The 23,685-nt window shown below is 32.1% G+C and overlaps 3 protein-coding genes across 3 annotated transcripts; all 3 read left to right on the top strand.

The window, feature by feature from the left end:
* The first annotated feature begins 6,631 nt into the window (after window positions 1–6,631).
* LOC114193573 (protein TAB2 homolog, chloroplastic) lies at window positions 6,632–9,320 on the top strand. Its single transcript, XM_028083430.1, has 5 exons — window positions 6,632–7,161; window positions 7,459–7,528; window positions 7,659–7,830; window positions 8,109–8,249; window positions 8,992–9,320. Exons 1-5 carry the CDS (start codon window positions 6,692–6,694, stop codon window positions 9,249–9,251), a joined length of 1,113 nt encoding a protein of 370 aa, XP_027939231.1. The 5' UTR covers window positions 6,632–6,691; the 3' UTR covers window positions 9,252–9,320.
* A 7,234-nt stretch (window positions 9,321–16,554) lies between these two features.
* Window positions 16,555–17,229, top strand: LOC114182233 (E3 ubiquitin-protein ligase SIRP1-like). Its single transcript, XM_028069052.1, has one exon. The coding sequence runs from the start codon at window positions 16,555–16,557 to the stop codon at window positions 17,227–17,229; it is 675 nt and encodes a 224-aa protein (XP_027924853.1).
* Window positions 17,230–19,971: 2,742 nt separating this feature from the next.
* On the top strand, window positions 19,972–23,295 carry LOC114193582 (cation/H(+) antiporter 28-like). Its single transcript, XM_028083443.1, has 4 exons — window positions 19,972–20,329; window positions 20,452–21,450; window positions 21,589–22,185; window positions 22,522–23,295. The coding sequence occupies exons 1-4, from the start codon at window positions 20,150–20,152 to the stop codon at window positions 23,122–23,124; spliced, it is 2,379 nt and encodes a 792-aa protein (XP_027939244.1). The 5' UTR covers window positions 19,972–20,149; the 3' UTR covers window positions 23,125–23,295.
* Window positions 23,296–23,685: the final 390 nt, after the last annotated feature.

Here is a 23,685-nt window from a genome sequence, read left to right as displayed (position 1 = left end):
CTTCAATCTCCATTTTAGGTGAAATGTTTTGCATTTTAATTTTCTATTATTTTAAATGGAAATTTTATATTTATCCTTTGTGACTCTTTGTACCTTTGGCAATACCTTGGTTATAATTTCTAAGAATAAAAGACTTTTTTCATGAGTAGAAAATACAACAACAATAAAAATATTCATTGTGTGGTTATATTGTATTTTTTGCACTTGATTAAGTGGACATAGTGGGTGGCAACAATGTTGATTTGTAATTGTTCTTTTGTTGATTATTGCTGATTATTGTTACATGAATCAGATAGTTTATTAATATTGAAATGTTTTTGTAATTTATAATTGTTTCAATGTTAATACAAATGGAAAAAAATAATTGTATTACGTCTACCATGACATGAGAAGTATGAATGTCTTAAGTCTTATGTGATCAGTAACATTATCTAAAAGTCCTACTCAATTTGGACCATTTGAAGTTCAATCCTCATCAATGCTAGAGTTTCCTATACAACCATAGTCATTTTAACCATATTAACCCCAACGTCATGAATTTGAAACTTATTGAATTCAACCAAGAGAAACTCTTGTTACACTTACTATCATAATAATAATATATGAACTTCCTTTTAGATTTGTTGAAAACCAAAGGTTTAAATCATAAATCTCAATCCTAATTTAAAATCTCCTCACAATTTACCATGAATAGATATTAAATACTTGAATTTAATGGTGAAAAAAATGAAGTTAAAATCTTTGTTATTTGAAAGTTTAACTTATATTTACTTTAGATATAACTTGTTAGTTTGAATAAATTGTGTTATGTTTTTATTTTTGTCATGTTTTAAACTAGTATAGATAAATTTGTTATGACTTGATTTATTGACTTATTTGAAACTTGTTATAAATATTGTGTTACTTTTTAATTAGGTTGATACTTGAAAGTTGTAAAATTTAAAAAATAATTAAAAATAAAAGCTTTTAAAAATTGATTCCTAATTGCACAACCTAGACCAATGTGTTGTATTGGGTTTAACATAGCAAAATACATAAATCAAATTGAACCCAATTTAATATTTTTAAAATTATTAAATAATGAGTTTGTTCAAATTCTATCTGATTCAACTAATAAACACATTTATTATAGACAATTGGTCTCATTATCAAAATACAAAATTAACAACTAACGATTAACACATGCTGATAAAGAAAAATAAAAAGTAAAAGGGATAAGTAATGAAACAATTACTGACATATTCATGAGTGAATTTGAAATTTTATTCTCTAATTATATTCTAAAATGACTTATATAGAAATGTATTATGAGTTGTTCCAACTAAGAACATTTTATTAATTTCTCAATTTAGGATATAATTACGGACAAACCATTATAAAATACAATTTTACATCGTTTTATTTGTAAATTATACCAAAATAACATCAAGACTAATCTATAATATTTTTTTCAAAATAGCCCATTTCAAAATTCATATTCTTGAAGGTATTTCAAGATCTTAAAAAAAAAAGTTGTTGCCTTTACGTAAAGAGAATGAACAAAGTTAATTCTTAATTATGTTATCTATCACAATGGCAAAAGAAATTGTGTTTATAGACTCGTAAGAGAAAAAAAATGGAGGTATGAAGATGTAAAAGGTGTAAAAGGTTTTATAAATAACGAAAGTGTTAATTTATTTTAAATATTGCTCAATAATACTTTGATAATTGCACATGCATTTGAAAAAATGATACAAGAGTATTTATTTAAGAAAAAACAACTTTTTAATAATATCTTTTATTTACTCGGGAATAAATTTTCAAAATATAATAAACATGAGTTAAATATTCTTTTTTATCATAAAGTATTTTTAAAATTGTATTTAATTGTTAAATTAAATTATATATTTATTTTATCTCTTCACATTTTAAAATTTATATAAAAAAATCTCTAACAAGAGTACATGAAGTGTTTCTCATGTGAGAAAATAGACTATAATATAATCTTCTTTTGTAAATTATTAAAAAAAAATTTACATTATTTTCTTAAAATGTAGAGACAAAATAAATATATAATTTAATTCAGACACTAAACATATTTTTTATAAACCAAAAATCTAAATCCTATTTTGAAATCTCCTCCTGATTTATCATGAATAGATATTGAATTTTTGTATTTAATGGTGAAAAAATGAAGTTAAAATCTTTGTTATATGAAAGTTTAACTTATATTTATTTTAGATATTACTTGTTAGTTTGAATAAACAAAATTGTGTTTTTTTTTTTGTCATGTTTTAAACTACTTTAGATAAACTTGTTATGATTTGACTTAGTGACTTACTTTAAACTTGTTTTAAAATTGTCTTACTTTTTAATTTGGTTGATACTTGAAAGTTGTAATATTTAAAAGGGTTAAATATGTTTTTGATCCCTTAACTTTCAGTGAATTTTGGAATTAGTCCATTTTGAAACTTTTGACCAATTTAGTCCTTCATCTTCCGGAATACGTGGATTTAATCCTTTTAATCAAATTTTGTTAGGTTTATTTGATGTTTCGTACGCATTTTAGGATTGTATTTGAGTTGTTTATATTGTTTGACACATTTTTGCTTTAAGGTTAAGTCAAATACTATTGTGAAATGCACTTGAAATGTCAAATAAACTTAACAAAATTTGATTAAAAGGACTAAATCCACGTATTTTAAAAGATGGAGGACTAAATTGGTTCAAAGTTTCAAAATGGACTAATTCCAAAATTCACTTAAAGTTAAGGGACTAAAAACATATTTAACCCTATTTAAAAAACATAAAATATAAAAAATAGTTTTTTTTTTAAATTGTTTCCTAATTGCACAACCTATGTCAACTCGTTTAAGAATGACCGTGTTGCATTGGATTTAGCATAGCAAAACAAATAAACCAAATTGAACAACTTAATATTTTTTGAATTATTAAATAAGGAGTTTGTCCAAATTCTATCCGATCCAACTAATCAGCACATCTATTATAAATAATTAGTTTTATTAGCAAAACTAAGAACTAAAAATTATCGATAAAAATAAAAAGTAAAAGGATAAGTAATTAAACAATTATCATGAGTCAATCTGAGACTTGATTCTCTAGTTATTTTATAGAATGACTTATATAGAAATGTACTATGAGTTGTCAATTAAGAACATTTTATTAATTTCTCAATTTAGGATATAATTATGGATAAACTATTATAAAATACAATTTTAGATTGCTTTATTTGTAAATTATGACAAAATAACATTAAGATCAATTTATAATTTTTAGAATAGCTCATTCCAAAATCCACATTCTCGAAGGCATTTCAAGATCTTCTAAAGAAAAAAAAAATATCAAACGTAGGAAAGTTATTTATCTTTACGTAACGAGTATGAACAAAGTTAGTTCTTAATCGTGTTATTTATTACAATGGCAGGAGAAATTGTTCTTACTTGGAAGAGGAAAAAATATGAAGGTATGAGATGTAAAGGTCTAAAAGGTTTTATAAATAATGAAAGTTAGGGGTGGAAAAAAATATAATTTTCTTGATTCGATTCACTTTTGTTCCTATCAAATCTATTTAATATCTATTTTATTAAAAATTTAATCAATTTAAAATTCATTTTATTGGATTTGAATTTCAATATCATCTATATTTTATATATTTTATAGATAAGATATTCATTCTCTAAATCCAAATTTTCAAATATGGATAATCCAAAAAATTCAATTTAAATTTTAAATATAAATTTTTAGTTGGGTTAGTGTAACGTCCCATTTAATTTATAAACGCAATTAAAGGAAACGCCACACATAAGATAGCATAATAACGCAGTCCTGGGGTTCTTAACATCACCCCTATAAAACTAGGCACACCGCGATGCCGAAAAAAGGTGGAATAGCTGTATACGAATACATCGCAAAGAGAAGCGTAGAAATACGGAAAGAAATACATGGGCCGTGGCCCTAAATAAACCATCAGAAAAGACGTTCAAAGGACTAGCCCAGATGGCTAAGCTGCCGGCTCACTGCTCCCTTGCTGACCACGAGGACCTCGCCCATCTGCTCCCATCAACCAAGTTGATGATCATCGCAAGAAAGAACAGCCACATACAACACAGACATACAATAAAACGGGTAAGCTAGAGCTAACAACATACATCATGCAGTCAAACCTATTTTTATCATTTCATAACCACATAGCCACCAAACATGTTATGACTCTTCATCCATTACACTACGACTCGACTCGACTCATCCGGATATGTATAACTTGGTCGGATTCAGCGGATGCTTGCACTTGTGTGGGTACCCCTGCTCGAACCTGAGCTGCTCGATCCTGAGCCATGTATTTCCAGTATTACAATAAATCAAATCTCTCCCACCACAAGGTTAGCCCTTAATGAGTTTCAGGCCTCCTGCTACTCCCACCACAAGAGTCAGTCCGCTCTAAGTGAGACTAACTGGCTCCTCGGAGCGTCAGGATGCAACCTTACCTTGAATCCTTACCTAGTTATACAGATGGGGCACCACCATGAACACCCACTAACAGGGGCCATGGAATTACGTCCCGACCACTGAAGCGCAACCCCGGAGGTCTCACCTAGAGACCCTAAGGAATTACACGCTGACACGGACCAACATTCACAAATTGGCAATTAAGGGAAATCAAACTACGTTTCTCAATTCCATATCTCTGATCAATTACCACCCAATGTGTCTAGGGTCTCATCTCATGACAACACCATGTTTCATTTAATTTCACACCACCACTCATTTCACATGCTAAGCCTCATACCAACTCATTCACCCACAATTCAAGATTCATGCCAGACATATATTTCATACTCCATTATATACGCATCTATCATCACACAACCATTCCCATCAAAACAAATCACACGGGAACACCCAAAAGTCCAAAACGCCGCACGGTCTCGCCCAGCATCTCGCCCAGGCTGAGGGGTCTCGCTCAGGCGAGATGTCTCGCTCAGGCGAGTCTCCCCTCGCCTAGGCGAGAGCACAAAAACAAGGGTGTGGAAATTACGGGATCTCGCTTAAGCGAGATCCCTCTCGCCTGAGCGAGTGGCCAGCTCGCTCAAAAGAGGAGCGAGTCGCCTGAGCGAGATTTCGTGCAGAGATCTCCCTGTTTCATCTCGCCTAGGCGAGATTGACTCGCTTGGGCGAGATCTACAGGTCTCGCCACTGTTCATCACTGTAACAGCCAGGAAAACGAACCAAACGACACATGCAATATACTCTTGCACACCAGAACGAAGTATCACACTAGAAAAATCAATAACTAACTCCACACAACTCAGAATAATGACTCGACGCTAAAACCCTAACTTCCCGTACCTGGAAAAGGGTTAACGGAACTTTGACGCGGAACTTCGGGGGCACAGCAACTTGAAAGGCGAACTTACAAAACTGGCAAAAACAGCGGAGGACATGATTATATCGTACTTTAATCGGTGGAAAACGAATGTAAAACCTCATAAGGTAGGTACAGTAGGTTAGAGTTACTTACGCGGAGCAGAAAACACTAGTCGAGCTCTCGGGATGAACTGGTTCTAGGCGAAGACGAAACCCTAGCAGAGGGGTGGCGGCTGCTGAGTTCAGGGCAAGGGTCCTGGAAATGAAGGGTACCCCTTAGGTTTAGGGCAGACCTAAGGGTATATGCGTTTGGGCTGGCCTTAGGCCCAATCACAAGGGCGGCCCACTAACCTTTAGTGGCTGACAACAAAAAGAACAACAATAAAAAAAATGGGCCTTACAGTTAGGCTGAACATCGAGATATACTAACCCAAATTTAACTATATTCAACCACGTTGGTATTGTCCAAATTTTACCATATTTGACAAGGTCAGTCATGTACGAACTGTTCGAAATTTAACTGTATGCTGTTTTTTATCTTCTTTTATTATTTTTTGTAAAAACTTTAATACATATTTAAGTTGGTAATTAATATATCGTTAGATTTTTTTCATGTTATAGATCATTTTATATTCAGTTTTATATTCGCAATAGAAATAGACTTTTCGTTTTCACTTTGAGGTTCAGTGTCACTGTTTTGCTTCTTTGGTACCCTGGTGTGCTTGTGGACAAAGATGTCATTTTCTTATATATACAGTTTCAAGAACTTGTTCTAGAACTCTATTTTTGCTATATCTAGGTGATGTAAGTAATATTTAACTTTTGCATTTGATTTACGTTATTAATGGTTATATATGTCTTTTCTTAGCTGCGATTCTTTTGATAGGACTTGCGTTGTGTTTGCATTGGTTGTTACAATGCCATTGATGCATTGTTCGGCTCATTTTTTTGACATGCATAGCTTATATCGGTGTCTTATTGCATATATGGTAGTTGCAGAGATTTGAGGATTTTGAAGCTGATTTTATGATTGAACGGGGAAACAAAGTGGCTATATTGGGACAAACTATTTCACAAACCCAAATGAAAAGCAATTTAACTTTAAATACACGGTGTAAAACCTAGAACGAGTAAGAGATGCCAATAATTTTATAGGGGTGCTAAAAGAAAAATCCAAACCAGAAATGAATGACCCGTTACCCGAAGGCCCATGGTGTCCAAAAAACATCATCGTTGGCTTAAGGAAAACATGTGGCAGGATAACTACCTCAACAACCACACATAAACCTCTGTCTGAAACAACCATCACTTTACACACATCACAGCCATGGCTACTCTGAGCTTCAACCCCGCCAGAATAAAAACCCCATCTTTCAAACATTCCAAACTCACTTCTCCATCCAAACCCATCACAATCCCATGCACCACTTTCCCCTTCCACAGCCACCCCAAACTGATCCACTTTCGAACCCATTCCGTGTCGGAGAGCACCCAGAAAGAAGCACCCGAAGCAACTCTCCAAGAAGAAGATGACCCAACTGCGGAACTCAGATACCTTGACCCTGAAACCGACCCTGCCACCATTACAGACTGGGAACTTGACTTCTGCTCCAGGCCCATTCTCGACGCCAGAGGGAAGAAGGTTTGGGAGCTGGTTGTGTGCGACAAAACGCTGTCGTTGCAGTACACCAAATATTTCCCAAACAATGCCATTAACAGCATTACCTTGAAGGATGGTATTGTTGCTGTTAGTGATGAATTGGGTGTCCCGTTGCCCAGAAACATTCGCTTCTTCAGGTAGTTCATGAGCGAGTTTCGTTGTACTGGTAGTTTCTAGAAATAGGAAAAGTGAAACTAGTATCTGAATAAGCTTAAATTAGCTTATGCATGAATTAAAAATCAGATTTTTGAGAAGTTAATGAGGGAATTGACTTCTGCAAATTAACTCATGTATAATCTAATTTCAATTTACAAAGAAACTGATTTCATGTTTTCTCTTTTTTTTTTTTTTTTTTTCTATATACTATATGAAGATGTTTCTCGAATTAGAAGTTGGAGTGTGGAATGTTGGTTTAAGTGTTTGTTGCTTTGCAGGTCGCAGATGCAGACAATTATTACAAATTCATGTAATGAGCTTCGCATAAGGCCTGTTCCTAGCAAACGGGTATCTATGGAGAAATTACTTTATGAGTTTTAGACCATGTTCATGATCTTGCTTAATCTTCAAGTTTTATTTGCTGATCCTTCTTGTTGAAGTGGCCTATATTTTATGTGGTTCTTCTGATCCTTTTCAGTGTGTGTCAATTATTCTATGGCTAGAGGAGCGGTATGAGACCATATACAAGAGGCACCCTGGATTTCAAGAAGGAGCCAAAACTCTTTTGGCACTTGATAATCCTTTTCCCACGGAACTTCCAGACATTCTTTATGGGAAAAGATGGGCTTTTGTCCAATTACCTTACTCAGGTATAGAGATAGAAGATTTCATGCAATAAGTTTCACAATTGCTTGAAAAATGATGTCTGTCCCTTTTGATCCTCTGGGGTCTGAAGCATATGTTTTTCATTTATCAATGTTCTTACTTTGTTAGTACTCTTTTAAACTTTAACTACTACCAACATTACTTGGATTATGATGGTCTCTTTTTTTTTTCTTTTGACACAAAATGATTAACAAGTAAGCTTAATGCTTCAAATTATTCTCCTAGGATATGCCTCTCTAACCTTGAATAACCTGTTTTAAAGCTGTTCGAGAAGAGGTGTCGAACTTTGAGAAAGGATTTTGTGGTTCTGGGTTGGATCTTGATTTGTTAGGTCTTGAAATTGATGACAACACATTAATCCCAGGACTGGCTGTTGCATCTTCTAGTGCTACAGCATTGGCAGGTACAAAACTACAGATTTCACGTTTTCTGCTAATATATTTCATCTTTTGTCCCTCACAACAAACTCTTTGTATGCTTGGAATCAATTATTTAAATAGATGGTAACAATGTGTTTCATATCACATCAAACTGTGATATTACAAAAACAACAGTGAAGTTGAGTTTTAGGTTCTCCAGAAACACTTATAAAAGGAAATAAAAAGATAAAATTCATTAAGTTTTCCTCGGATGTTAAATTAACTCTTGCACTTCTACTTTTTATAGAAGTCCTATTCTCTTATCTAGCTTCTCCCAAAGCAAATGTAACAGAAGAAACTTGATTCATTTTATTTTTTATTTTCTTCTATATAAGTATTCCCTTTCTACTTTTATTTTGAAGAGCTTCTCCAGAATTAGATTTGAACAAACCCTATTTTAAAGAGAAGAAAAGCCTAAAACAGCCAGACCAAATGTTACCAAAGGAGTGAAATAAGCGTTCAAACTTAATGGATCATGCATCTTGAATGCTAACTCTGTTGATACTCTAAAATAAATGGATAGCAGAATGCCAACTTGGTTCACCAAGTGATTTTGAGACCTAAAACTTGGTTTCTTCTTTTGATGTCTTGATTCTGAAAAGCTTTTGCATAATGTTTGTGATGTGATGTATCACCAATAATACCATGCTTTGTATGATTTTGAATATCTTTATCCAATAAATTTGTTCTGTAAATTCTGAAAGCTTTCATCACTTATTGCCACAGCTGTTTTAAGTGGATTGGAGGTCTGTGCTGTGGAAGCAGATGCTGCTCGTGCTCGCCTGATTCTTTCTGTTGGAATTTCTACTCGATACATATTTTCCACCTTTAAGAAAACTCCCCAGACATCTGGTGAAGCTGAAGCTTGGGAAGCTGCTAAGAAAGCTTGTGGAGGTTTGCATTTCCTAGCAATCCAACCAGACTTAGATTCTGAAGATTGTGCTGGATTCAATCTGTTGCTAGACTTGCCATTTCCACCTGTATAATTGTACAGATATTATGGTTGATTTGAGTCTTCACTGAACAAATAATACTATAATAGAATATATTAGAAATAAAATGATTTCATAGTATATAAATTATTATATAAGTTATTGCAAATCTCATCTTAATTTTATAAGGTTTAGTTAGATTTAAAATTTACTATTTAACGGCCACCACCTGTGGTTGAGCATAACACTTCAAAAGATATAACTTCTCTTTTAATTTTCTTGCTGTTGAAATTTGTGAGCATGTGCCGCTGCTGTAGCATGCAGAATTGAATACTAATACCATGATTAAGCCTCGAGAGGTTGTAATAATGAATTAAGCAATAAAAGAGGAAGAAAAAACAGCAAAGACACGTGTAGTAAGAGATTATCATAAGGAGGATAACAAAAGTGTATTTACTAGAGTCATGAGACCTAGTTTATATAACAGAAAATAAAAAAGAGCACTAAGCGCAAGCAACCTACCAGAAACAGGAAAAAACGGAAAACATGCTGAGCGAAAGAACCAATCACTAAATGCATTATGCAGATTTTGAATTTTGAGAACTTCGGAAAAAGATGAGTTTATCTAAACATTTATCACTTGCACCTACTCCAAATCAAATAATGCACTTATAACAAGAGAAACAATGAGATTATAGAAGACCGTTTACACAAAAACTAGAAGATTGTAGCAACGGAAACAATGAGATTATAGAAGGTCCTTTTCACAAAAACTAGAAGAGTTTTATAGCCAGGGAAACAATGACATTATTGAAGACATTTTACACAAAACTAAAAGAAAAAAAGAAGTTATAGCAAAGGAACAATGAGTATATAGAAGTTCCTTTACAAAAATCTAGAAGAAGGTTATAGCAAAGAGAAACAATGAGGTTATAGAAGACCCTTTACACAAAACCAGAAGAAGGTTATAGTATGAGAAACAATGAGATCATAGAAGATCATTCACCCAAAACTAAAAGACGGTTACAGCTACCATGAAGGACCGAAAGATACTTTAGTACAAATATTTATCATAGATATTCCACTTGCTAAACTAGTTATGAATAACTAATTTTCTTTATAATCACAGTAAACATTCGTTTAAGTCCGTATTTTAATCTTGAGTCTGATGCGGACTTATGAAATTTTAAGAGTTATATTACAATATGAAATATTATGAGTGTTAAAAATTTGTAGAGATTATGAAAATATGAGAGATATATGATATATATATATATATATATATATATATATATATATATATATATATATATATATATATATATATATATATATATATATATAGATAGATAGATAGATAGATAGATAGATAGATAGATAGATAGATAGATAGATAGATAAATAGATAGATAGATAGATAGATAGATAGATAACAAAATGTAACATAATATAAAGTCAAATAAATTTACGTGATTTTTTTTTAAATAAAATCGCAAAATTATTGATCCTAGAATTTTTTTCTTTTCAAATGCAGATTTAAGCGAGATACAAACTTAAATGAGTGCGAACTTAAGCGAATATTTACTATAAATAAAAGAATAACTTTTTAAATATGACTAAATTACCATGTTGTATATTATGTCGTTAATAAAATATGTATAAAAAAATGACTTAATTGTCTTAACAGAAAGGAACGAAACCTAAATGCTATGGTAATCAAATCAAGACTTTTTCTTCATAGAAAAAAGATAAAATATATATTTTCAAAATGATTTGAAAAAAATAATTCAAGTTCCAACTTAACCATTAATCCATCCCTAAAACTCCATCTGAGTGGTTCTCTCTATAAGGACGAAAAGTAGCTTAGGCAGATGAAAGAGTGGACCTTTCAATTACATTGAATCTTGTTGTCCAATAACTCCATGGTATCCGCTCATGGATGGTAGTTGACTGATTGGAGTCATTTTCAGGCTTTCTAGTAGTTGGAGTTTGTGGAACAAGTTGAAGAGATCCCATCTTTTCTAGTACTTGTGGAGAATCCATACCAGTAAGAAATAACTTTAGTCTTGGGAAACATATTTCTATTAAGAGGTCCTTGCCTTTTTTTTCCTGCTAGGTAAGTTGGGAAGTCCTTAATAAGGCAGGGGAAGTCGAGTCCCTTATCTTTGAAAAGCCTCAATCCGCACTATCGATTTAAAGACATAATCACTAAAGACATTCTTTTTTTCGGTTGAGTAAGGGCTACTTTACTCCTCTCCCTTTGGTCGAGTTGCTTTGCACCTCTTCTTTAGCTTCTTTTGTAATGCCTATAGTTAATAGCTCTAGTGGCTGCTTTTTGAGATACTAATTATATTGTGTGAGTTCATTTATGACCAACCTCAAGCGAAAGTAGTTATAAGTGTCTCTTTCTGTGTTGTTATGATTCCATGATCTTCTTTGAGGTAAACCTGCTTATCTACTCCAAAAGTTTGTGTTCAGCTAACCTTGGATACTCCTCAAACCCTTTGTCATACACTTGAAGATAGTCGTATCCACACGAGATATTGTCCTTTGATGTTGAATGCGCTGGTGTAGATTTATTCTATTTTTGTAATGAATCATAGTGACTTGACCCGTGTCAATAAGGTTTGAAGAAGGCTATGAGCCAGGATTTAAGGGCTTTGACCACTACTCATGATCCAAGGGAAGTGGATTGGCTTGGTACACCCCTACTTGAGAGCCTTTATATTGGTTCCCTGAGGAGGCCACCTTTTTATTTGTTAGCATTTTCAAAAGACTTAAACTGAATGGTCAAAGACTGGGAGTATTGATGGGAATAGGCGGGGTTCGACCTTAGTAGTGGGGAAGACGTCCAATTAGTAGTGGGGAAGTTTGAGAGCGCCCAATGGTGGTTCTTTTTGTCTTCCGAGGGTGGTCTAAGGCAATATATACCTATAGGTGAGTCCTTTTTGCATGTTTGCAGTGTTGAGCGTGATTCTGGTGCCTCCTAACATGAGTATTTGTCTAAGAATCAATTTTTCTTGTCCAATCATGCTTCCTTAAGTTCTAGCTTGTTTTCCTCCACTATAATTGTTTCCTATTGACTTATTTCATACATTTATAATAGAGATTAAAAGTAAAAAAGCATCAAACAACTAAAATACAATCACAATGCAAAAACAACATAAACCTAAGGATTAAACAAGATAAAAGCTATGGAGAAGTTGACTTTATTCACAAAACTTAACACCAATAAAAGGTAGAAAACAATGTTATCAGGAAAGGCGTTCAATTAACCATGTAGACAAATTTGTAGGTGCGACATGTAATTTGAGATACGAATTTACTTACTATTCAATTTTCCAACCAGAAGGTGTTAAAGAACAAGAAAACATGGTTTGCATATTGAACATATCTATGTACGATTTAAAGCGAGTGCCCAAGTGTTTGTACAAGAGATTTGATTCCTTTGTCGTTAGCCTTGGTTATAGCTAACTACATTCAGACCATTGTACTTATTACAATAGGTTTGCTAAGGATGATTTCTCATCTTGATGTTCTATGTGAATGTGTTAAGACTTTGGCAAGTGTACCAAGTCGCGCAAGTAGTAACCGGTAAGATCAGAATATCGTTTCCCAAGAGACTCGTGCATACTAAATAATTGCGTAATTAGTGACTAATTTAAACTAATGAATAAATTCATAATTTGAGTTTTTGTATACAAGAAAGTAAATATTTCATAAACAAGTAAAATTGAACTTGGATATTTGAAGACTCTAGAAAATGGTAAAGACTAGAAATGCAATGGATTGATATTGTTGGAGTTAGACTTCACCTACTTCACTCTCATGTATATTACATAATAAAACTCTTCTCCATTAATTACTAATGTCAACCCACAAGTCTACTCAAACCCTAATCCCTTAGCTGAATAAGCCTAGGTTTCCTTATTTAGAGTCAATTCCTTGAATCCCTAAATAAACAAACCCGCTTTACAAATTAGGGTTTAAGACAACTGATGGGTCAAGTTCCATTCCTAGATACAAGTTCCATTAGGTATCTTGTTCCAATTCTAGGTTTCAAGAGATATTTTCCAATACCTAATGACCCAAATATCATGCAATGAATAGTCAAAACAAAGCAAGCTTTAAGCACATGAACAAAGATACTAGCAATCAATGAAAGAAGCATTTATATATTCAAACCATTCAAAAATACATGAAAGTTCAGTGGCTACATCTAACCCCAACAAAAATGGGTTTAGCTCTCCATTGTCATGGAGAGCTCAAGCTTACAAAATGGAAATGGAAGAGGGAGGAGATACAAAGAGGAAAAAAGGGTAGTTCCCATTAGCCCTAGCAGACCTCCAAGCGCTCCAAGACGTGTTGCTCGAGCTCCAAAATGTCCAAGATGAGTTTCCCCTCGCGAAAACAGAAGAAAAAGGGCCACTTGACACATCAGCGAAAATTGGCGCCTGGCGGAAGCCTCTCACCGCTAGGCGCTAGCCATCAAACAGGGGCCAAAGTTTTCATCTACCACCCGGCGGCGTCCAGGTACCGCCAAGCGGTAAGCGGCAATGGCGCCTGGCTGGCATTTGTTTGGCGCTTGGCGTTGGCGGCCTCTTGCGCCTGGCGCTAGCTCTGTGTTGTCGGGCGCTTCCTATTGACATTTTTTCTCTTTTCCTTGCTATTCCGGGTCACTCATTTGTCTGGACTTTTGGAGCAAAGCTTCCAATCTACAAAAAGGACACAAAAATGGGGATTAGTGGTATATTTAGATCAATGTAACCTAAAATGTATTTATTTACAAAAGTAAAGTAAAATTGAGGATTAAGTAGGTTAAAAGCTTTGGAAGAGATGATTTTACTAATGAAATATAGCTTGGATAATGGTAAAAATTAACATTATCAAGATGACATGTTGGAGGTAGGCCCCAACAAAGCTCAAATCTAGGAATTAAAGGCACAATTAGCTAGGGAGCTTGATAAGAAGGACTTGGGACCAGCAAAGATGATTTAGGGATGCAGATTCACCGAGACAAAAAAGATAAGAAGATTTAGCCCTCTTAGAAGAAATACTTGTTGAAAATCTTGTGGCGCTTCAACATGCAAGATTACAAGTCAATTTCTAACCCACTTTCTATTAGTTGTTCCTCACATATGAGTCTTATCAGTGAAGCAAAGAGGATAAAGATGTATCGAGTACCGTATGCCTCGGTAGTGGGTAGCCTTATGAATGCTTTGATTTATACAAGACCAGACATTGCACAAGTAGCAAAAGTGCTTAGTAGGTTCATGGCAGATCCAAGTGGAGAGCATTGCGATACTATTAAGAGGATCCTGAGATACATCAAAGGAACCTCGAGTGTTGCGACATAATGACAAAGAATAACGCATAGTGTGAAGATTTGATTAATTTCATTGAAATCTTCAAGTGGGATGATGTTAGAAAAGAAGTCTCACATCAATATGAACTTATTTAGGGCTTACTTTCATGTTATAAAAGGAGTCAAGTATTTCCCTTTCATTCCTTTTACTTTATAGTTTGAAAGAAAAATTAAGTTAGAATATTAGTTTCTCCTTTAAGTAAGTAAAAGTTAGTTTCATGTTTTACTGTTTCCCGGAATGGTATGTATTTTTTTTTAATAAAATTACATTCTTTGTCTACTAGTAGTTGTGAGTACTTGTGCTATTTTGATACCCAACGATATATTGTGTTGTTAAAAAAAACATATCAAAGAATGATTATGTTGTGTTAATAGAAATTAACAATTGTTGAAACCTAAATACTATGGAATTCAATTCAAGATTTTTTTTTTTATAAAAAGTTAGATAAATTATATAGTTTCAAAATTGTTATAAAAAATAATGTAAGTTTGAACTTAAGCTTGCTATGTATGTTTATTTACTTTCTTTATTATAACAAGAGCTATTGTTGTCTTAGTGGAAAGGAACAATTGTTGAGACCTAAATCCTATGGTAATCAAATCAAAAAAAAATTCATAAAAAAAAGATAAAATATATATTTTCAAAATTATTAGAAAAAATAATTTAAGTTCAAACTTTACCTTGTTATGTATGTTTATTCACTTTTCCTTATTATAGCAAAAAATATATTATTATAATTTTATAAAAATAAATTTATAATTTTATTAGAAGTAATTTATTTATTTTATAGATAACTATTTTTATTAGTAGTTATTTAAATTTTAAAATATTGCCTATAAACAATTTTTTTTATTACCGATATATATATATATATATATATATATATATATATATATATATATATATATATATATATATATATATATATATATATATAATATTATTATATTATTTTTCAATTATCCACAATAAATATTAATGAAGTTTTAAACTCAACATTCGAAGTAGTGATGATATCTTCAAAATAGGAATAGCAACATGGGTTTGACTCGTCGGACCAGTCCACAAACCCGCAAAAATAATGCAGCGGCAATATGTTTTTTTTATATAAATTAATATTTTTATTTATAATATTTTTATCGTTATCAAGTTCTCTCATATCTTAAAAAATAAAAGATATCTATTATCTATTATCTATTACTTAAACAAAATAGAAAATAAAAAGTTATTATATTATATTAATTTTGTTGACAAATATTTTAAGAGTTAGTTTTCTAGTCATTGTTAATTTTTTATTTTTATTTATTTTATAATCACGTGTACATAAATATTATTTTACTTTTTTATCCATTTAATTTATTTTTAAATTAATTTGTTCCAAAAATTAAAATATATTTCTATTCTATGTTTTCATTCATAATTTTATTCTTTCATAATTTTTATTTGGTTGGTAATTTAATAAATTATTTAAAAAAAACTAATATTTAAAGTATTAATTTTTTATATATTTTTTTGAATTTTTGGTTTTATCTTTTTATAACTTTTAATTATTTGGTCATTTGATAAAATAAAATTTATAAAACTATTTTATTAATTTTTTAAAATAATATTTTTTAATAATACAAATTTTTTTATACAAACAAACAAAATAACTTATATTTAAAATATTAATTTTTTTCTATATTATTTTTTCATTCCTCTAACTTATCTTTAATTATTATTTTAAAAAAATCTTCTTAACTGTTATTTGAAAAAAATCCTTTATCTTTAACAATTATTTTTATAATATCTTATGTATATATATTTTATTTTTCTAATTAATATCTAATAATTATTTTAAAAATTAATTATATGTATTGATAAATAAATATATCTAGGATTTCCTCTATTCTTATAAGTCTCAAACATTAATATTCTTGTTTCTTCCACCGTTTTAGTCTCTATTATGCCTTGTTTTTCTTTCTGATCTTTCTTCTTTTCAAATCAATTCAATGGATGAATGCCACTGTCGTGCATACCCACAAGTTTCTGCCTCCGATCGTGTGTCAGAATCTCCATTTTTTCACAGTGATCAACAACACTTCAACGTACAATTTGAGTACTCAGAAATGTACGTTTTCAGTGCAAGGAAATTCGACGCCTTTTGCAAAGTTTCACTCCACAACTTTCCAAACATTCCGAAGAATCAAATAATGCAAGAAACAACCATCGTGTCATGGCTTTCCCACATGGGTGTGCCTCGGAATTCTCACAGTGTCGTGGTCGCAGAAGTGTTACGATGTGTACGTGACATGGTTCGTGACACAGATACGCATGTTCTTGGTATGCATGTGGAAATGAACATTACTCGTGCAACAGAAGATGAAATAAGCGACAGTGATAGCGACAATGATGATAGTTTTGAAGAAGTTGACGACGATGGTTTCGAAGAAGACGATGATGAAGACGATTATGGATTAGTGGCTGCAGACAAGGCAATTGTTGAAGGTTTGGAGATGGTTGAAGAGAAGGGTTCGGAAAGGTGTTCCATTTGTTTCGAGGATTTTGATGTTGGTGTTCGTATGCCTTGCTTGCACATGTTTCACAAAAACTGCATCAGTGAGTGGTTGCAAAGAGGCAATTCTTGTCCTTTGTGTCGCTTTCAGTTGCCTACTCAAAGGGATTGAATTCTTTATCAATGGAGGACTTGATCCATTTTAGTGTTATCTGTAATTTTTGTACTAAATCGGTTTGATAAAGATTAGTACTAAATAATTATAAAGATCACTAGAATATCAGCTTCAAATAGCACTTGATCAATGTTAGTGTATCTCTAACTTTTGTAGTAAATCTGAACTTTAGTTATTAGAATATCAACTTCATATTCCAGTTAAAAGTTTTAGGGTTCTCTGATTAGAAACATTTAATATTATTTAAAAAGAATAATAATATTTTAATCTACTTTTTTTATTCATTTATAACTTATCATTTTAATTATCAATTTTTAATTTTTTTATAGTAGTGTCATATAATAATCTAAGAATGATTGAAGTGATGAATTAAGAGTGAGTAAAAAAATTGGATCAAAATATCATTGTTCATTTAAAAATAAATTAATTTTATAAGTTAAAAAAGTTTTAGCTTTATTACCTATTACTATTTTATTTATTCATTTAAATTAATTGTGAAAGAATTATTTATTTTATTTTATTTCATCTATTTTATATCAAATATCACATATTTACACTATTTTAATATAAATTTTCTAAATTTAAATAATAGTTAATTTTTAAATCCGAAAGATATTTTTAAAACTAAAATATATGTTAAAAGTTAATTTAAATAAATAAAAAATATTCACTAAATATTCTCATTAAATATAAGTTTCATATATTTGATCAGTGTTATTTGTAAATTTTTTAGAATATCAAATATTATATATTTACAATATCTTAATATTTATTTTTTAAATTTAAATTATAATTAATTTTTAAATCTAAAATATATGTTTAAAACTAAAATATTTTTAAAAACTAATTTAAATATAAAAATCGTTAAATAAATATTATAACAAATATAAACTTCAAATAACACTTTGATCAATTTTAGTGTTATTTGTAATTTTTTCAGTAATCTGCATAATAAATATCAGTAGTAGGGATGTCAATGGATATGCGTAGATAACAGGTACGAATATTTTTTATAACTATATCTTAATTTAAATTAAAAAAATAAAAAAATATTATTAAAATATTAACAGATTGATTTTAAATGAGTTATTTTTTATCAATTGATTTAAAAAAAAGTCATTTTTTTGTAAGCTTCAATACTATTTAAATGAGTTATTTAAACTTTGTTTGAAATTTATCAATGTTATGTATTGTATTTTATTTGAATTTATGATTAAAATATGTTGTTAAATATTTTAAATTATTTGTTCTAAATACCTGCAAGGTACTCATAAATATCCGTGGATATTAAAAAACAATATGCAGGTACCCAAACAATGGATACTCACATAATGGATAGTGGATACCCACATGGTTATAGAAAAAGGTATGGAGTGGATATTTATCCAACGGAGATAAGATACGAGGGAGCTTCTACCCGTACTCTACCCCTATTGACATCCATAATTGGCATAGCACTAAAAAATTATGCACATTATTAGAATATCATTTTAATATGAAATTGCAATGGTTTGTAATTATTAATTTTGAAACCCAAATAATTTTTTGTTTATTTTTATACATTGATAATTATTTTACATATACAAAATCATTAAGTAAAAAAAATTAGAATATGGGGTCTAAAATTATTTTCTACTTAATTTTATAAAATATACAAAATTATAAAGTTTTTATAGTTTTTTTCATATGTTTCGTTACCTTGTAACGAGTCATAATCTATAACAATATATAAATATGATTTCCTTTTTTGTGTCCACATTTTATAATGTCAATTCTACCCTTTACAATATAATTATTTATTATATTTTTTAAAATTAACGGATACTTTTACTTATTTTTTATAAAATTGTTTTTCTTTTTTTCTTTTTTATTTATTTATCAATAATTAATTTCTCTATTCATTTCATTTTATTTTTAACAAATATAAATTTATTTTATATATTAATTTAATAACATTATACTATTATCACCTACTAACATACTATCATTCATATTTAAAAGATGCGTATACACATATGCAATAACGTCTGTGTGTACGCCAGTTATTTATAATATTAATTAACTTACAAAAATTATACTCGAAAAATGTATAACCGGAATTAATCTATGGTGTTGTTTCTGTGTAATCATTGAAGATTACTTAAACTATTATGATCCTAATCAGTATGGTAATTTATTCATAAGAAAAACATATGTTTTCCATGACGTTTGGAATTATTATAAACCTACTAACCAATCTCTTTCAACATTTTTGTTGGATATTTATTCAATGATTAAGAAAGGCAAAACCCAGGCAAGGAATTTGTCAAATACTATAACATATGTAAACAAGTATCATAGTTTTAACTAAATTAATTTATACCATATTATATTAAAGTATGGAGTTCCACAAGAAAATTATGAGATCTAGCAAGAAACTTGGGACTGTGTTGGATTCAGAGAAATAATGTAAAAAAAAAAAAAAAGAATATTTGTAGACTGACTGTGTTCAAATTAATTTGGTTAATGTTATTATTTTTGTTTGCACAAAAAGATTAAATAAAAGGGAGAAAATTGCAATTGGGATACGTGTTTTAAGAAAGATGACTTTTTTGAGATTTAAAGATGTATAGTGAAGAATTTGTTAAATGAGGGGATTAATATTTGTGATTTATCCATGTTGTTCGGTTAATAATTCACAAGCCATATAAGCCTTGTTATTCTAAGAGTGCTCCTATATTGTCTCTATTGTCTCCTGAAAGAAAGCTACGAATCACAGCCACTGGTGTTAATCATTCATTAACAAAACAAAACTAAGAAGAAGAAAAAATGTTGTTCTTGGTCATCAAGGCAAAGAAGAAGAAGAAGAAGAACAAGAAGAAGAAGAAAGAAAAAGAAAGATAGAGAAAAAGAGGGTGCAATTTTGTGGGTTGTCAAAATGGCTTTTGGCTTGCCAATGAAGTCCATGGAGCCAACTATCTGTGGAGACAAGTTAGGTAACCTCATAATGGAAGTAGCTAAAAACTTTGTTGTATATATTGGGATGGTGCTTGCGTGCAATGGTTTACATTTTCTACTAAAGCCTTATAAACAACCACGCATTACTTCAGACATAATTGTGAGCTTCTTTCTCCAAAGCTAATGAATAGAGTAGATGTTTGGTTTTATTGATATGGATATGTGAATCATGGAAAATGTGAAAAATCAAATGATGCTGTTTTTGATGATGATGTTGTGCAGGTGGGAATGTTGGTGGGGAACATAGGGTTTGTACGCAGGCTGTTTGAGAAATTTAACCTGACTTTTGGATTCATCATTGATTTTGGAATGACATGTTACATGTTTACCCTGGGAATAGAGATGGATCCTTATGTACTGTTTGCAAAACCAAATAGGCATACCAAAACTGCTGTAGCAGGAATTATATGCTCCTTCGTTCTGGCAGGTCTTGCAACCCCAATGTTCAAATTCTTCCCAGATGAAAACAAGCTGCTAGAGTTCACCCTAGCCTTCTCCACAATGATTTCTAGCACCGACTCACCAGTCTTGACCCGTTTAATAACCCAGCTGAAAATAGGAAAATCAGATATTGGGAAGCTCATCATTGGAGCAGGGATGCACACAGATTTTGTGTGCTGTTTGATGCTTTCCATTGGGTTCATAGCTGTGCCAATGCCAGCATATTGTCAAAATTTGCTAGCAAAGTTTGAGATTAAGAGGACTGTTAATGTAGCGTTTGCAGTGGTGGTGCAGGTAGGGTTCGCAGCCATGGTGTCACCAATGCTCATGAAGTGGGTTAGCAATGAGAACCCTGAGGGTAGACCCATGAAAGGTCCACACTTGGTACTGTCCATTGCCTTCATGGTCTTAATGTGTGCCTCCACCTCTATGTATAATTATAATCCAATTTTAAGTGCTTTTCTGGTAGGGCTTTGTGTTCCCAGGGAGGGTAGAGTTTCCAGATGGTTTATCACCAGAATCAACTACATGTTGACCACTATTTTCTTTCCCATCTTTTTCTTGTGGATGGGCTATGAATCTAATTTCAGGCAGTTTGAACTACACCATCCTGCAACATGGGTAAGACTCAGTGTGCTTTTGGTTGTTGCAGTAGCTGGAAAAGTTGTTGGAGTAGTCATCTATGGTGCCATGTCTGGTGTTCACTGGCCTGAATCTGTTGCAATAGGAATGCTCCTTGTTACTAAGGGCCATTTGCAAATCTACTTAGCTATAAAAGTGGTGAGTCTTCCAAATTCAGTAATTTCTATAATGACACCATTTTTCTGTCATAACACACAAAGTAACTGAAATCATGTTTGTCATTGGGTGGTTACTTGAAGCTCCTAGGCTCATCTTGTTGTTTTTGCTATTTACCAGATAGGTTGTGGTGGTCTAAGTACAAGCACAGGCATTGTGATGGTACTGGGAACCTTTTTAACAGCTTTACCTGCATCAAGAATTGTAGCAAGCATCATTAGAAGAGCAAAGAAAAGAGCACCTACTCATCGTTTGGCACTTCAAATGCTTGACCCCTCAAGTGAGTTAAGGATCCTCCTGTGTGTTCAAGGGCCTCAAAATACCCCTGCTTCCATCAACTTGGTGGAGATCACAAAAGGAACTGCTGAAACCGGCATTGTGGTGTATGTCACTGACATGATTGAACTCACTGCTGAAATATCAGACTCATTGGAGAGGGATGAAGCATTGCACACAGCAACAGTGAAAGACAGGGCAGTCATGGAGAGGAGAGACCAAGTAACCAACTCATTCCAAGCCTATGTGGCAGACAATGATGATGGCATCACACTCAAAAGAACCATGACACTCTCAACAATCACTAACATGCCTCAAGACATTTTCATTTTAGCAGAGGACTTGATGATTGCCCTCATCATATTGCCATTCCACAGGAGCCAGCGTGATGATAAAAGGTTGGATAGTGGTAATCCAGGGTTCAGATACGTCAACCGAAAGGTAACAATGTCTGCACAACTACAACCTCAATACACCTTTGATACTGTTAACAAAAAAAGAAAATGGAAGATTGTCTTAACTCTGGCATAGTTCCAACAAGCATCAAATTCTCATTAAGTTACACTTGCCTGAAATTCCTACAAAGCTCCAACTTTTCTTAAGAACAGTGTATGTTCACTCATTTTTGCCCCTGACCCTTAAATTTTAAAACCATTACACTTACATCCCTTGATAAAGAACACCATAGTAATAGTGAAAAAACAAGATTGTAAGTATAATTTGATAAAATCTCAGAAGGTTTTCAACAGCACTCAAACACATTTTTTTGTTGAACAGGTTCTGAGAAGTGCCCCTTGTTCTGTTGGGATTCTAGTAGATAGAGGCCTTGGATCAGTTGAAGGTATAACAAAATGTGAAGCAACAGTAAATGTGGCAGTGATATTCATTGGTGGAAAAGATGATAGAGAAGCCCTTGCCTACGCTAGCCGTGTAGCGCGGCATTCACAAGTTAAACTGACAGTTCTAAGATTCCTGGTAGATAGCAGTGTGGAGTCTGCAGCATTATACAGGATCATCTCTCCAGAGCAGGAGAAAGAGATGAAATTGGATGATGAATGCTTTACACATTTCTACGAAAGGAATGTGATTGGGGGTCGGATTTCCTACATGGAGAAGCATTTTGCAAATGCTGCTGAGACATTCTCCACTCTGAGATCCTTTGAAGGACAATACTCATTGGTGATTGTTGGAAGGGAAGGAGGAACAAACTCAGTTTTGACAAGGGGCATGAATGATTGGCAACAGTGCCCAGAATTGGGACCAATAGGGGATGTTCTTTCTGGAACAGACTTCTCAATGACAGTTTCTGTTTTGATCATCCAACAACATAGACTTAGAGGAGAAATAGATGGGTTGGATGAAGATTTCTCTATCATATAAATGAGTTAGGTAGATAGATGGATAGGTAGGGTAGAAGTAGATACTAATTGTAGCAAGGAAACAGATAACTGCTAGAGTTACTTAGTCAAAATTGTAAAGATAACATCATCTTCTTTTTCCATTTAGCAATAGGAATGTACTATCTTCATGTTTAATCAGGCTTTTAAACCACATAACTTTCTTCACCTTACACCTTCGATGTACATCATTAATCCTTGAAAACTTCATCATCTTGGTCTGCAGTTCATTAGGAAGAGATTGAATTTAAACGACTTCGATCCAATCAAACGAGAGATTGACACTACTCTTAATCTAAAACTTCGAAACATTAGACTTATGAGTTTTTTTCTTTTACGGTGTTTAACTTTGTCATTTTTATCAAATATAAGATTTAGACTTAAACCTGAATTATTTCCGACAGATTTCGTGTTAATACCAAATAACCACCCAAAGTACCAAATATGAAACTGATATTGCTAAATCCCAAAGAAATTTTGCAAATTCTCACCATTGCATCACGTAGAAGATCAAATTTGTGAATTTACATTGATATAGACCTTT

This window comes from Vigna unguiculata, chromosome 1 (genome assembly GCF_004118075.2).
Source record: "Vigna unguiculata cultivar IT97K-499-35 chromosome 1, ASM411807v1, whole genome shotgun sequence".
Classification (NCBI taxonomy): Eukaryota; Viridiplantae; Streptophyta; class Magnoliopsida; order Fabales; family Fabaceae; genus Vigna; species Vigna unguiculata.
Note: the sequence above shows the minus strand (reverse complement) of the source record. Positions and strands in the feature narration are given on the sequence as shown.